The 16,117-nt window shown below is 41.8% G+C and overlaps 1 protein-coding gene and 1 long non-coding RNA gene across 8 annotated transcripts in view; one reads left to right on the forward strand and one right to left on the reverse strand.

Annotated features, from left to right (window-relative positions):
* PTPRM (protein tyrosine phosphatase receptor type M) overlaps nucleotides 1-11,965 on the reverse strand; it is a 472,021-nt gene extending 460,056 nt beyond the window's left edge. For 3 of the 7 annotated variants that reach the window (XM_065629985.1, XM_065629984.1, XM_065629986.1), the window contains exon 1: nucleotides 11,406-11,963. In XM_065629985.1, the coding sequence (XP_065486057.1) occupies nucleotides 11,406-11,478 (73 nt within the window). In that variant the 5' untranslated portion in view covers nucleotides 11,479-11,963. Of the gene's footprint in view, nucleotides 1-11,405 lie in introns of all 7 variants that reach the window. The other 4 variants (XM_065629983.1, XM_065629982.1, XM_065629988.1 and 1 more) reach the window with 3 other exon arrangements.
* LOC135986158 (uncharacterized) lies at nucleotides 11,858-12,601 on the forward strand. Its single transcript, XR_010605852.1, has 2 exons — nucleotides 11,858-12,176; nucleotides 12,423-12,601. It is a non-coding gene; the product is annotated as an uncharacterized LOC135986158 (long non-coding RNA).
* Nucleotides 12,602-16,117: the final 3,516 nt, after the last annotated feature.

Raw genomic sequence — 16,117 nt, forward strand, 5'->3', positions numbered from 1 at the left:
CGTACAGTACTTACTCATAAGCACATGCTCTGCTGGCATGTGTGTTAGCACATGCATGGGACCATTTTGATCTAATTTGTCTCAGGAAAAGAAAATAAACAAATTTGTTATGGTTATGAATACTACTCAGACAGTCATAAATTGTATCCCCAAACTTCTGTCATAGCTCTCCCAGATGCTCTGGAGCTTTCCCAAAATGTGCACATAGATCTCCAAACTGTGAGGGCAATAGAGTGGCCCCTGGCACCACAGGACACCCTCATCAGCCCGGTCTCAGCTCAGCTACAGCTGTCCAAGGGACGGAGGTGGCAGAGGAAGGCACAAATTATTTGTGAAACGTGGTGACGAGGAGCAGACATGAACAGACAAAAGAAGGTGGAGAGAGCACAGGAGGTGGCAGGTAAGCAACATATTCTTAAAGGCGGCTGGTGGTTAACAGCTTTGTTAAATACGTATGTTATTTGCTGTGGAATAGATGGTACTGAAGTGCAATTTTAGACGGAACTGAGAGCACGTAAGAACCCTCCCTCTTCCTCTGCACAAAATTCCAGAGTACACAGCTCTAGCAGATTACTATAATTGGCCAATTCTTTCTTTTATTGCTAGACCACTGTGTAGAGTCAAAGCACTGAAATCATGTGAAGAGGACTGCTGCTGAATGTCACATATTTGCTCAATGCCAGTTCCAAGCATACAGATCTGATTTTTTTTTTTTGCAATTCTGCTCCCAAAGGTCCAGAAATATACATCATCTAATTCTGGCATACAAGCCAGAATTAATTTTTCACTGCTGCAAATCTAGCATGACACTGCAGTTTGTGAAAACTTTAACAGAGCCAGCTCTGGAAAAGTGCTATTTCTCACTCACAGCGAGTCAGTGGTTCCCAAACTGTGGTTTGCAAAACCCCTGTGATCCACCCACTACCAGCACTGATTTGAAGCAAATAAGCCTGTCAGATACTATTTCACTGAGGCACATTTACTGTGGACCAATTCAGGGAGCCATGAATTTACATTCATTTTGAAACTGAGATCTTCAAAAATACGGACAGTTTTCATTACAAAGTCTTTGTGTTTGGCAACATCAGCAACTGACTCAATTTTTGCAATGAACACAACAGAACTGTCAGCCAAGCCATAACTCTCCAGACACAAAGCTTCCATGTTGCAGCCTGAACTGCAACCTGTTGCATGTAACCAAAACCTCCAAAGTAGTTTCTGCATGATGCCCGAATGAGTCCACAGCTTCTTTCCGTTTCCATTTGTCACAGAGTCATAACGGACGGGTATCTTCCAAAATAAGAATTTAGACTTCCAAAGACTGTATCTGTTTCTCTGTAGAAATCAGAGAAAGAATTTGAAATGTAGTACACAACACATGCACAACTGATGTTCCTTAATTCCCCTTGAAGCAACCTTGGCAATACAGCTAGACCAAGCCCAGACAAGTCTTTATCTGAACTTCTCAGTTTGAAGATACCCCAGGCTTCACCCCTACTCCCAACTCAGAATTACTATCTGCACTTTGAGACTCCCAAGTCCATCATATGACATAGGAAGGTGCAGGTGAATGATGCTGAAGTGCACATTGAGAAATGGGTCTGCCAGTGAATCACCACAGAAGCACAGCAGTACGTTTGCCTGCAGTTGAAAACAGAAGCTGAGGAATATTATTCTTAAGGGGTTATTTCCACATCATCTGCCTGCATGGATAATGTTATGCTAGATACTGGGCTACAACATAAGGAACACTTCGAGGTGTTTTTTTTAAGTTCACACCTTTTTGTGGTTGTGTAAAGTTTTTAATGGGGGTAACATTTAACTTCCCAATATTCAGGATGCAAAGACGTAACAGATTCTAGTTGACAAACTGACCCTTTGTTAAGCAATTGTACATGTAAACATGCAGCTCTGAAGCTTCTGCAAGACTCGTTTGAAAACCTCAATCCATGTCTGCTGTTGCTGCATGGCTGCTGCAGAGGCCAGCTCTTTATTTGTTAAGAGTGTATTTCAACTTGTCTTGGGCTCCTGGGCCCTATGCAATTTCAATGCCTATTTGTTCTAAAGGGTGTATGCTTGTCTCAAACACTCTGAAATAAATTAAGCAGTCAAACTCCAGTGTTTTCCAAGTCCCCAAATGAAAATGCTAGGCCAAGTCACTCTTACTAGCCTAAATTTATGTATGCAATCCTAACTATAAGTAAAAATAAATACAACACACCTCATGAACTTTATATGTGGTCTTCAATCCATGTGCTTTGCTGTCACTATAAACAGAAGGTAGTAATGTTTGTCAATATACAGGCTTCTGTTTCTCATCTTCGACCACCAAGGTTTTAAATAAATATTAACTTTAATTGTGTTTTGGTTTTGTTGGTTTCCCATGACACTCACAGACTTAACCCAAAAAGGTTCATTCATATTTAGAAAGCTGCTTGCATAGGTTTTCTCCCGAGCTAAAGCTGAATCAAGACGACATCTCCCAGATAAAGAGGGCATCAACTGCACGGTGCCTTAAAATTATCACCAGGACAACAATTTATCTTACACAACTGAGAAATTACTCCAGTAGTAGCTGTCTCTGCAGAAGTTAAAAAGAAAAGCAGCTTAAGTCATGTGTTACGTAAAGTGCTCATATTAAAGTGTTGAATGCAGTGCTTTGTAAAATAATCTTCATCAACTCTGCAGAATTCAGAAAAGGTAACATTAAAGGAAGAAAGCCTATAGGACTTCTCAGTCATTAACAGAAGAACTACCCCACCGAGTCCTATGGCTCTTGGAAATGTCCACGACTGTTTTCATCTCCTAAATATGTGACAGTATTTAAGCACATTGTGGAGTTTCTAGGGAAAACCGCAGTTATAGCTGGTGACAAGTAACTACTGTAGATTTTCTCTAAATATGTTGGGATGTTCTGAATTGCCACCTTTTTTTTCCCTTTTCTTTTTTAATGGAAATTTAGCAAATTTCTCAACCGTAAAAAAAAAAAATAATCCTACTAGTCAAAACTAAACAAAAGCCCACAAAAAGCATAGAAAAGCCTGACCATGAAGATCCTCACCCACGCCCCAGTCGAATGCCAGAGCACAGACCTAAATCTGGGTCTCCCACACCTACACAGGAGTTCTGATCACAGAGTAACTGATGATCACAACAGGAGATAAAATACATATCTGCCTTTTTCATGCTGTGCGCCAGTGGTATGATTCATGTTAGGCTATGTCATCCCAACGTGGAACCTGAAAAATCTCCAGGTTCAGAAAGTTGCACTGAGAGAAGATAATTTCCTCATTAATATTATGACATGTCTTAGAACAGTTAAGTAAAAGAGATCTAACACTACCAAAGTAGTAATAACTTCTAAAAATTGTAATCATTGGAACATTGTTGATCCTGAATTATACTGGTTGACTGAAACATCACAGTGATTATAACAAATTATATATATTCCTTTACAGACTTGCAAACAATGTCAAACCCTGAAACAAATATATTTCCTCGCAATTTTCTACCAGGCCTGGGAGCACACTTTGAACAGGCTGTAGAGTTATTGGGAAACATCGGACTTCTCACAGTGATTTTATTTACTAGGATGGAAGAAGGAATAGGTAATAATGTTTGGGTTTTTTTCCCAAACAAAACAAATATACCAATCACATAAGAAGAGAGAGCAACTACACCAAACAACTACAGAGAGAAGAGTTACATCTGATCTGGGGCCTCACACAGTTCACTGAGATGGCAATTGACTTTCATGTTTGTTTGCAACTGTTGGCTGAACTGTTTGTTAAAGCAGTCAAAAGCCACGAACGTGAAAACAGCAGAAGTGAGACAAACGGGAGCTTCTATGCATGTAGAGGACAATGGGAATCCCTTGAGGAAACCTCAGCCTCTGCTTGGGATATAACCTGGTAATACTCTTTTTTCTCTACGTACCTTCAGACACTGTGTAGACTTGCTAACCAAAACTTTAAGATGTGCATGTAGATGACCACTTTTTGGTCATAAATTACTGTATCAGCCATAGTAGAATAACTAAGCATCAGCTCCCAAAACAAGGAACTGTTTGACCTTAGAGGGAGCAGAACAAGAGGGGAAAAAAACTACACCTCCCCTGCAACCATTTCTGATGTGAGTACACCACAAAAAATGCTCAAGTCTGCTGGGGGGTAATAACTCAACTTCTTAAGACACAGACATACAAACTAGTGCATAGATTACAAGCATATATACAAGTATAAAAGTGAATAGGTCATGGATGGAAATTACTCAGTCTAGTCTATATTCGCCCAGAAAACCACAAGTAAAAAGCCCCTCTATTCATTTACCTGTAAGAACAACTTCATTATGAAAATCTCAAGTCATTACTGGTCCACTATCCATCCACCTGAAGGTGCACAGGAACTCCTGTAATATCCTCCTCAATCTTATGTTAGAATCTCATCAGCAGAACTAAACAGTTTTTTCATCTAATCAGCCTGCCTTTATGCACTACAGAATTAGAACAAAGGGCTGCAGACAAAAGTATTTTATCTGGCATGTTGGTTGCAAAAATGAAAAGTCTAAACAAGATCCAATTTTAGAGTTACGGATAAAAGAGGCAACAGGATTCAAAGCAATAAAGCACAATCCTTCTCAAAACTTCCCCAAAATAACTGTGCCATAAACCTAAAAAAAAAAACCACCACACCACACACACCACCACACAAACCCACTCTGCTCCAATACAAGCATGTGATGCTCTATTTCATTCTCCTGGAAGATGAAGAGCTAAAGTAATGAAAGAGGTAATTAGGTGTAACTTATTCCAGAGCAAAATAATTTCTTATGATTAAGAAAACAGTGTGTAAAAGATATTTATAATAGCTTAACACTGAAGAAGATTAAAAAAAAACCCACCACACACACAAAAAAGAAGAGGGGGGGAAAAAATAGCCAATCTACCCCTCAAAAAACCCTACTGTAACCAAAAATTACTGCTCTAAATCAGGGCAGATTGGGGGGGGGGGGGAGGACCAAAACACACTCATAACCAAGCAAAATGTTGGTTTTCCACAGAAAAAAAATTAAAACTAATTAACGTCATTACACTTAATCGTATGTGTAAAGATAATCAACTATTGCTATGTAAAGCTGTCAGAAGACACATTCGAGCCTTGAATATATTATTGAAGATAAACATGTTCAAAACTAACATGACAAAAATAAGGACATGTGAATAATCATAAGCCCATTTATGTTTTCCAGATGTACTTTAGCTCTTTTAGGACTTCAGCTTTTTTTCTAGAACATCTCTTCCAGCAAGGTTAATCTCTTACACTTCCAGAAAATGTTATGCCTGCCTTCCCACCTTTCCCCCCAAACACCCTAATTCTAATTTGTTTTCAGAACTCTTCCCTGCTGATACTGCCCTGGTTTTGTCCGAACAAACGTGGTCATTATTTCCTACTGTTGCTCCTTATGTGGCAAAGGGTCACTGTGGAGTCAGATGCTTCTGCCTGAGATACTTTCCCATTCCCTGCAGCTCCTGGGCATATTTTTTAGAGGCATAAATACACCTTTATTTTTACTGCTATTACTCTCAGAAATCTGGGCACAAAAATGTCTTTCCTTCATTTTTAAAGCATATATGGGAGACTTACTCTCTGTACCTCCTCGTAACATTGATGGAAGTCACATGGCTTAAAAATCAAAACAACACATTATTCCAAAATCAGTACAGAATTCCACTGATAGTAACATCATTTCTGAAAATACTTATTTTGAATGGAATAGAAAGCTTCTTAATAGGTTTTAAGAAGACATATACTTAAGTTTTTATTTAAGATGAGGATCAATCAAGATGGTTAAGATATGGCCTTATCTGATCTCTATAGCAATTATGCTTGCATTTTAAACAGTAGGAAAGTATTAATAATTTCTTTGTAATTTCATGCACTTTATTATATATTTTTATTGTATTAGAGCATTCGTTCATCCTTCTGTTGAATACTAACACCGATACTGAAATCAGCCTTTTTAAAAGTAATCAGAAGTTCATTTGTATTATAATCAAACTGGCGCAAACAAGCCACCAATAGATTAAATTTCTCTCGGTCACAAAAATCCATCATATATTTTCACACCTCCCCAGCTCCAAACACACCTACATTCTCAATAAAGCCCAGTTTAGAGAGAAGGGGATTTAGAGATGCAGCTACACCTAGTGATCAGCAGCAGATCACAGCAGGCAGAACTCAAGAAGATGCTGCAAAAAATCTGCAAGAAGTATGTGAACGTCGTGGGGTGAATAAAGTGAGACAGTAAAACTTATTGCCTTTTTTTTTTTCTTTATAAACATACGAACACGTTACAAACTGGTTTTGTTTTCCTGAAATCCTTTTTAATACGTTGATAACATTACACATCAAATCAGAAATACGAATCTGGAAGTTATCAGCAAAAACAAATGAAACAATCCAATGAAATTAAGAGCACTCTCAGGTTTTCCTAAAGAAACTGAGCAGATGTAAGATAATTCATCTGCCTTCAGACATCAATCAACAAACAATTTGTACCTGGGAAAATTTTCAAAACTATTTCTTTACATAAGTGCCATACATGTGAGCTGAAAGGCTCCTAAATGCCAGTCATTTTCTGTGGAAACACCTTTAAAACCTAGTGGTGTAGCCACCCCAAATCAGTGTGTGACAGTGATACTAACGAGCTTTAAACACCCTCCGAAAAAGGCTCTACCTTTAGCATAAAGCTGCAACATGTGAAACACAGGACCAGTTCGCAGGTCCTGATCCCCCACCATGGCTGGACTGTGTCCTATCAAGTCCACACTTCTTATCTTCCCCTTGCTGAATCCGACGACGCAAACCGAACCGATCATCTCAGCGGTGATGTGTAAAACTGACCTGGCCACTGGCAACTGGGCTGTTTGACATGTTCGCTGGCCATCTGTGTGTACGAGCAAGCACATATCAAAAATAAACATCCTCCACATTTTTTCAGGTCAGACCCAGAGGATAGCGAGGTGAAGTTCTGAAGCTCACTCGTTCCATCCTAACATGTTTTGTGATTTGCCTGAGGATTTGGTCTCTCTAGCTGTCAATCTAGCAACTTCTGTGAGCACTAAATATATTATTTTTTCATAAATTACATGCTGCTATATTGTTTCAGGACACTGTGATTTGTTTTCCTCATGGATTCTGATGACTGCTAAATCGTGAGACCAAATAAACATTACAGGATTTTTCTTCCCTCCCCCGGTTAATACATCCTTGCAATGTTTTTAATTTCTGATGAGGCTTCATTACTAACTTTTGACACCAGAGCAAGCCCAGAATAGCTAAATAAAATAAATTTAAAAATTCAACCCACATACCCACCACACAGTTTCTTTTTTGGCAAACTGTGCCACTTCCAAAGCCCAGACTCTCGTTTTTACCTGAAGCATTCTGAAGTACATGCCAGTTTACAGGGGAACACAAACTGTATTGCATCTAACTGTCAAAAATTAAAAAAAAAAAAAAAAAAGAGACATACCTAGAAGCTGATTCTTCAACATGCTTCCATTACTCTGCTGGACTGTTCTAAATATGAATACTCTCAGGTGTAAAACACAAGTCATTCACCTGTTCACCTGACAGCAAGAAGTTTGGTTTGAGAATATTCCCTCACAGCTCTCACTCTTTAGCAAGGCCAGGTCCATGCTATGAACTTTAACTGGAATAGTTTTGTTGATAAGCTGACAACTGTGTCAGCCACTAATACAGCTGCATTTTCGCTGGCATATGTGCAGGAATATGGACTTTAAGGATGGGAGGAAATGAAGGAAAGCAGGTGGGATGAGCAATGCATGCAAGAGCAGAATTTGTTAAAATAAGATATAACCACACTTGGAGCTCCTAGCTGGTAAAATTATCAGAATAGCTATTAAAGGCTTCCAAACAAAGATCCTGAATACTCTGAGAAATCTCTTTAAACACAGTTAATTATACCAGAAACTTTTTATTTTCTACACATTGCTCTGATTGCCAGGAGCTTCATTTCAGCTTTGATAGGACCTATGAAGACTTAACCTATATTCTTTCTTTTCATCTTCCCTCTCTGCAGTCGCCAAACATGAACATCACCACAGTAAGTTTCAACTTCAGCATGTCAAACTTCTTCCTTACATCTGTTTTTGGAAAAAGCGATTCTTGTTTTTAGTGTGCCTACATCCAAAAATGAAATAGATTAATACAAGGCACAACACCTATTCAGAATGCAAGTTTTTGTATTTCTAGTCTATGAAGTAGCTTGAGGACTAGTATTCTCTGTATAAAACCTTTACTAGTCACTAGAAAAGTAATTTTCAATTTTTGTACAGCACTTTTCCTCCTGTTCTTCTCATAATTGCCACTAGTCCGGATGCAAAGCTCCCTATGAATGGCCTCCTACAAGCACTTTCAGTCAGTCTGTCCATCCACACACATCTCTTTCACTGCAATAGGTTTCATCCCTTCTCAGAGAAAAACTAAAACTTAAAATGCCCTTTCTAACTCTCCACATTTCTATGTTTGACCTAAATCCCTTACATGAGCGGATTGCTTTCCCTGGCCTGAAAGATCTACCACGGAGATGGAAGAAGGAACGCGGTGGAGTCAGGTGGCATTTCGTAGGACAGGAACACCTCGTTTCAGGAACTTCTGTAATGGCAGCATCCAGTGTTTGCATGGGCCCACTCAATAACACTTATGTTAAAATTATAAACAAAAACCAGCTTAATTAGGTGTGCTAGTTTCTCATAAAGAAGCTAAAAAAAATAAAAATAAACAAAAAACCTGCTCTTGCAGAAAGATCCCAGATACTTCAAAAAAAAAAAAACAAACAACCACTTAAGCAGCATCGTCCATTTAAGACAATGTTTTTAGTAACATCTCTTAAATTCAAATTCTGGAAACCATTTGCTTCTTGAACTGATAACTCCAGAATTTTAGATTCTGTAGTTAGGGACTCGGTGAAAAATTTCATTGTTATTAACTGTTAAGCTGCTTTCAAAAGATTACTTGAAAGCTTCCAGGCCTTAAAAAGCCAAGATCTGATCTTTCAGTAAGATTATTTTCTAAATAAGACACTCAAACAAAACAATAGCTGATGGTAATGTTAGAACCAATCTCTGTAAAATAAATCAGTCATTTTAGAAAAGGGTAAAAATAAAAATGGAACTATAAATGCCAAAGATTACCTAACTCACCCACTGCTATTCTTTGCTCAGAACATGTGTGGAGTTGGTTTTGTTTCTTTCTTCTTTGTTTATAAACTTTTTATAGGTTAGTTAGTCATAGAACTCTCGTCTGCAACAAGCAACAGCTATTACAAAAGATAACTATCCAACTCAAGGACAGATTTTTCTGTAAGATAATTTCTGTGAAACTGATGCATCAAGCTTTTAACAAAAGCAACAGCAATTTTTTCCCTCAAGCAAAAATGACTCCTAGGCACGCACTTCAAATGGTAAAGTACAAAAATGGAAATTTCATCAATTTTGTTTCGAGTGCCCAGAATCGATATTAAAAAAAATCTGTATGCACATCTTCACAAATAATCTTTACATTCAATATTTAACATACATGTACATATGCATACACAGGGTGAAAGCCGGACAGATTCCGCATCCCGTGACATCCTTTGCGATTTCACTGAAGTGTGTAAATTGCAGCCTCTGTTATTCTGGACTTGGGAAGGGTTGGAATCACACCTTTTGAATAACAATCTGCACAGGTCATCGCTGAACTGTTTGTGTTTTATATCGCAGTTCTTTCCACAGCGTGCAGCAGTGGAAACGAATACAACAGATACAAATTTAACACTAATGTGGGATTGTTCTTCGGCAGCGTGAATGGCACTCAAATGTTGTCCCTAGTAGAGTATCAGCATATCGCACACATACGTCATTTAAACATCCAGGAGAATAAGAGTTGCCCCAGCTTAACTTTAGACAAGAAGTAAGACAGTTCACCCAGGTCAGCAATGAGTTGTGGATTTATCTTAATAAAGCGAGAGCTCTCACTGAAGTCTGGACGCTAGACTTCAAATATTAATGAGTTATAGGGCTAATATACATGAGTTCAGCTCCATAATTCACTACGGAGCATAGCTTCATCCTAACTGACTGTATGGAAAAGATTTCATCATTGTTATATATCACCTCAGTACAAAACATTTTTCTGTCTCATCTGCAATAAAAATGCTGGCGAGAAATTAGGGGAAATGCAGCTGCATATACAAAAGGTCCCTGAAACCTAATGTAAAACCAGAATTTTTTCATTTTTCAAAAAGTTTAAAAACAGACCATCAATTCCTAGCCATAAAACTTGCTTTAGCTACAGTGCTGCATAGAAGCAACATGTAATGTACACAATATAAACTATTCTGCAGCCTGAGCAACAAGGAAAGTCAAAACTATTGCTTCCCACCAGATCAAAACACACTTCGCATGAACTGAAGACCAGATGTCTTCAATTTAACGTGCCTTTCAGTTGCACTAACTTCACGTTAGGAACAAAACAAACAAAAAAATCCGGTTACTCTTCGCAGTGAAGCACACAGAACTATTTCACAACCCAAATTTCTGTCTAAAATTATGGGTTTCTTCGACATATAAATAGGACAGGGGCGCAGGCAGAGGACTGGAGACCAAGATAACCATACGCAGCTCTAGGACTCCAGGGAACAGAGAAACGCTGTTGATGGAGCACTTCTTCACGGGACGAGAACCCTGACACCCCGCAAACACAGGCGGCCTCTGCCCTGCCCTCCCAGCTGAGGATTTTGGGGGGCTGCAGAAAACGAGGGGCCAAGGCTTTACCTCCGGCTCTGCCGGCATCTCACAGCCGCACCTACGGGCAGCGCGAAACACGGGGAGCTCCGGGGGCCAGCGAGGAGGAACCGGCGGGCAGGGCAGCGGGGCACCCTCCGGGGGCACCGCAAGTTCTCCTTGCCCCGGCGCCGGCTCACCTCTCCCCTCCGCCTCCCGCGCCGGGGCAGAGGGAAACTTTCGGGAAGTCGACGGCGGAGAAACGCCGGAGGGAAGCCGAGTCCCGCCCGTCCGTCCAGCCCTGCCCTCCGGCTGCCCGAGCCCCGCCAGCCTCTCGCCCTTGGCCTCAGCGCCCGTCGGGGCACAGGGGCGAAAACCTAAGGGCATCCCGGCACCGCCGCCGCCTCCTCCGGACACTTTCCCCCCCACACACACCATGTACGCACCGGCTCCCAAGTGTCAGCCCTGCCAGGAGGACGGGGAAAGAAAAAAAAAAACCAAACCAAACTAAACCAAAACCCAACCGACTCCGAAATCGCAGCGCTTCCCCCCTTCCCCTCCGCCGCCCCCCGCGGGAGGGCTGCCCGGCCCCGGGGCAGGCGAGGCGACTTCTTACCTGTGAACGTCTGCGCTCCCGCCGCCAGCAAAAGTCCGGCCAAAGTAACCAGGCAAGTTCCAACTTTCCCCATATTTCCACCCCTTCCTGCTCCGGATCCAGCAAAGTGCCAAAGTGTTTGCCAAAGTAGGAGGCGCCCCTCTCGCCCCCCTCCAGTCAGTGGGGCAGGCAGGGAGGGGGGAGCCGGACTCCCCCACTTGGTGCCCCGCAAGCCGTTTTCCCGTCCTCGCCTTCTCTTCGCTTCTAAAGGCACGGAAAGAGGGGTGCGAAGTGTCCGGGGGATGCCTGCCTTCCTCCGGCCGCACCGCTGCCCTCGCCCCAGGGTCCGCACCGCCTCCCCGCTCGGACGCCCCACGCCTCCCGCCTCCTCCGGTACTCGGGGGTGGGGACGGGACACCCTTAATCCCGGATTCTCTTCGCCCGGCGCCGCCGCTAGTCCCGGTTTATCTCGGCTCCCTGACTGACTCGCGGTCCCCCCCGGCAGGCAGGCAGGCTAAAGGGAGCGCGGAAAGTCACGCCCAGCCGCCGGCGCCGCCGCTCTCCCCCGCTAGAGGGCGAGGCGCCGCGCACAGCGCTCCGCGCACAGCCGCGCCTGCGGAGCCGAAACGCTGGAGTCCACTTCCCTCCCCCCCGCCCCGTCGCTGACCCCACAGCGGTTTTGTTTGCAGAGGAGGTGGCTGCGTGCCTGGCAGGACGATGTCGAAAGTTCCCGGACAGCGGGGGAGAGAAGGAGAAGCCAAAATAAAAGAAAAATCTCAACCGAGCGGCTCGGTAACTTTGTCGCGGGCCGGTCCCGGCGAGAGCCGCAGGCGCGGAAGTTGGGGCCGCCTTGGCTACCTGTCCCCCCGGGACGGGGCGCAGCCGCCCCCGGCAGCCCGACCCCGGGGCAGCCGCCCGGCTCTGCCCGCGCCCCCGCCCCGCCGCCCTGGCGCTGCTCCGCGGCACCGGGACGGGGAAGGATAGATACAAGAGAGGGGGAAAGCGCTGGCTTTTCATGATCGTTTTGTTTTTTTACAGGCAAGCTGGAGTCTGTCGGAAGAACTAGTTCGAGGCCACAACTCAGTCCGCGGCGAAAAGCCTGAGAGCCCTGCCCTCACAGCGAAAGGCTGATGATACTAAAAGGAAATTAAGGTGTAAATGGGTTTCTGCGGGCTGGCGACGAGCGTGTTGTAAATAAATCGCTTCTCGTTCGTGTGCTTGCTAGTACAACTGGTGCGCCTTGCCCAGCCCTCAGCTCCAGGCGCCCCTCGCCCCTCCGGAGCGTTTCGGGGCGGCTGGGAAGGGCGGGCGGGGGACAGGGACCGCTGGGCATCGCCAGTCCCGCTCAAAGCAGGGTCGCAGCTTTTACTCCGGTGAGTGAAGGATGACGTCATGAACCGGCAGGGTTAGGTAGTGAATGATGGAAGTAAAATCACGTTAAAATGGCAGTTACCTTTCGTTATTCACAGTCCGCGACTTCTGGCATTTATCTCATATGTCACATATGAAATAGAGCTGCTTGACGATCTTTTTCACTTTGGGGCTTGGGCTCCTGGTGTCCAAGACACTGCAAGGGTATGGTTGTTGGTTTTAAACCAGTTCTTTCTAAATTGGACTTGTAGTGGTGGAAGTATTTTTGTTGGCTATGACTTTGAATTAAAGCTTTCCTTTTATTTCGAGTGAAAGCGTGGCCAAATTTAATGCATACTTATTCCCAGTGGGTTACAAATAAAATGGTAAAAAACAGGATCTAGATAACGCTGCAATTAAGGGTTTGAGCTGGCAAACTCAAATATAGGAGCTCAGGTTCTAGGTTCTCATTTTTCTCCAGCACAGATCCTCTGTTTTCTATGCTACTCAAATATAGAGTGAGTCGGCTTGACCCTCGTTTCAATGAAGTCTTTACCCATCCCCCACATGGCAGTGTGAGTTGCAACATATTAATGATTTGTGCACATTTTGGATTATTTTTACCTATAATATATCATCTTCGAAGTTAGACACACAGCTGTATCATTTCCAGTGATCGCCCAACCGTGCTGTTGTCAGGACACTGCTCTATTACGTTTTTGCTGATGCTTTTGTTATGTGATGCAATCTTCATGAAGGGACATGAACTTTTAGATGTGTGGGGGTAAGGCAGCTACCTCAAAAGTTAACGCAAGGGGGCAGAACAGCATTAATTGTTGTGTTTCTTGACGTCAGACTTTCTATTTTGAATTCTGAGCATTCTCTTCGTTTGTTATTTGTCTGGAAACTCCTGGTCTTCTCGAAAAAAGTTATCTTAGTTCCCCAAAGCCTTGGTAAGCTAGGGTTATGTTGCAATAAAAATTCTATTTTTTTTTATTTTACATTTTTTTCCTAGTTGCATAATTTATGCAAATTTCATGTACTTTAAATGCTGCAGTTATAGCTTCTAAAAATTAGAAACTATAGCTAGTCTTGAAACTGCTACCTTTGGAACTACAAAACTGTAAAAAAAAAAACTTCTCATCAGTAATTTAACTCAGAGTAAATTTAACTTTAAAATGCGTCTTCTAGTAGATCTGTCACTAAAAATCCAGAAATGAACAGTTAAACCAATGCTTATGCTAATAAACTCTCTAGGTTCACAATGTCCAGAGACACATTATATCTCTGATCAGCCAATGTCAATCCTACCACAGTGCAATAAATTATCGTGTTCAGACATAACCGTAACTCTCAACCTCATCTTTGTTACAGGGAATTGAAAACTCCACACCAAATCCACAGCTATCTGGTGTTAGCTTGGTGAAGGTGGGATAGAAAATCACCAAGTTCTGTGGATTACAGAAGGGAACGTAAGAGTGTTTGGTGTCAGTTATAGTAGGAGTAAGGCTAAAGTGTTTTTGACCATCAAAGATGTAACCATTCTGCTTTAATTACAGTAAATCCAAGAAAGGGTTAAGCTCTGGGCAACAGCTAAACCAACAAGAACAATAGAAAACACAGGTCACGCATGGCTGATTGGGAATTGTTAGCTGTGTTTTAGTACTGGAGCGGAGCCTGTATGAAAACAGTCCAGAAACACTACAAAAAAAAAAAAAAAAACAACCAAACAAACAAAAAAAAACTAGAGCATCAAGAAAACACTAGACAAAAACCACAGGTTCACTAGTGCTTCGATTCCAAGAGTGCCTTCAAGAGAGTTCATTAAGGGGTAAGCTGTGGCTGGAAAGGGGGTTGGAAGCATCTGCCAAAAGAAAAAAAAAAAAGAAAGGACTTTGCTGATTGTTTCTTACTGACAAACAGGTACTTTGCATCTGTTCTTTAACTGAATCACCTAGGCTTAGGAACATAGAAGATCACAAATATCACAAATTTAATCACTCTTCCTGAAAGGAGTCAAAGAGCAAGACAATAAAACATGTGGAATAGGGAGAAAAAAAAATCTGGAAGTCGTCATAACTATTTTTCTAGATTTTAATGTACATCCATAGCAAATGCCCACAACCAGGATACGTAGTAAAGTTTTTCTTTTATTTTTAAATGTGGAATTTGTATATATCCCACTGGAAGAAAATTAACCTGATGATACTTTATGAATAATTACACTGTTTATTACACAAACTTCACTGGCTCAGCTGCCCTCTCCCTGTTAATAATTATTTTGCAGATCCATTTCCAATATTCCAGATCTCTGAGCTACTTCTGACAAATGATTTTTGACAATTCCAAACTGATCAAGAACTGTATTACTGGTTAGAAAGGTCCGAGGTCCTAATGCTTATCATAATGTGGAAACAGAAGTACTTAATCAATGTTAAGGAAAAGTTCTTATAAGTGTATGTATATGCTTAACAATTACATCTATGTTGTGTTTATCTATTTAGCTGTTACCTTTCCTTTAAGGTGCTAATGATGTTCACAATGCCATTGGTTCTGTATTACTGGCACAAGAACAAGTAAACATATCTCAAATTCCATAAGGCATCAAGGCCATCATCCTGCATAATCCGTACCATGAAGTCATCCTTCCTATAATGATACAAAGCAGGAACGCTCCCCTGCTCATGTTACAGCACAAATAGAAGCACGAAGACTCGTATTCAAATATTGGAGGAAGGGCCAAACATCCTGCCTTTTTTTGACCTCTGACAATGCTGATTAAGTGGCCAAGAATGTGGGCTACACTGGCTGTCACCTGATCTTTTGGATCAGTAGCAGATAACGTGACTCTCGCTGCTCAAAGCTATTTTTTTTGCACAATAAAGCAGTCGGACAAGAATGATCTTCACTAGCTCACTCCATCTTGTTCTAAAGCTCAAGCAGACAAGTTTCATGAATCTTTCAATGACACTACTGTTTAAATATGATGAAAAAGTAATTTTCTTCACAGGAGAGGGGCACATTTTCTTGGTTAAGTACAGCTAATAAGCAAAACAAAGATATGCTTTGTTAGAAGAAAGACAGACAATGATTCCGATTTTCTGTTTCTATCAAAGCTACTTCTCTACCACAGTGACATTCCAGAGCAAATCCTTAGTCAGGAGGACCACTCAAGAAAAATCACACCATCTCTGTAGGTTGAGGGAGAATATGTCAAACCTGAAAGTTTTCTTTCCACTTGTTACTCTTCTTAAATACAGAACAACATCTTCTCCTTTGCCAATGTTCACTTATCTTTATTTAGCTTTATCTTGTCACCCAGATTTTTACCAATACTCTTAACCTTTTCACTCCTGACTTATTGTAAAAAGCTTCAGAAAGTG

The sequence above is a fragment of the Caloenas nicobarica genome, chromosome 2 (assembly GCF_036013445.1).
Source record: "Caloenas nicobarica isolate bCalNic1 chromosome 2, bCalNic1.hap1, whole genome shotgun sequence".
Lineage (NCBI taxonomy): Eukaryota > Metazoa > Chordata > Aves > Columbiformes > Columbidae > Caloenas > Caloenas nicobarica.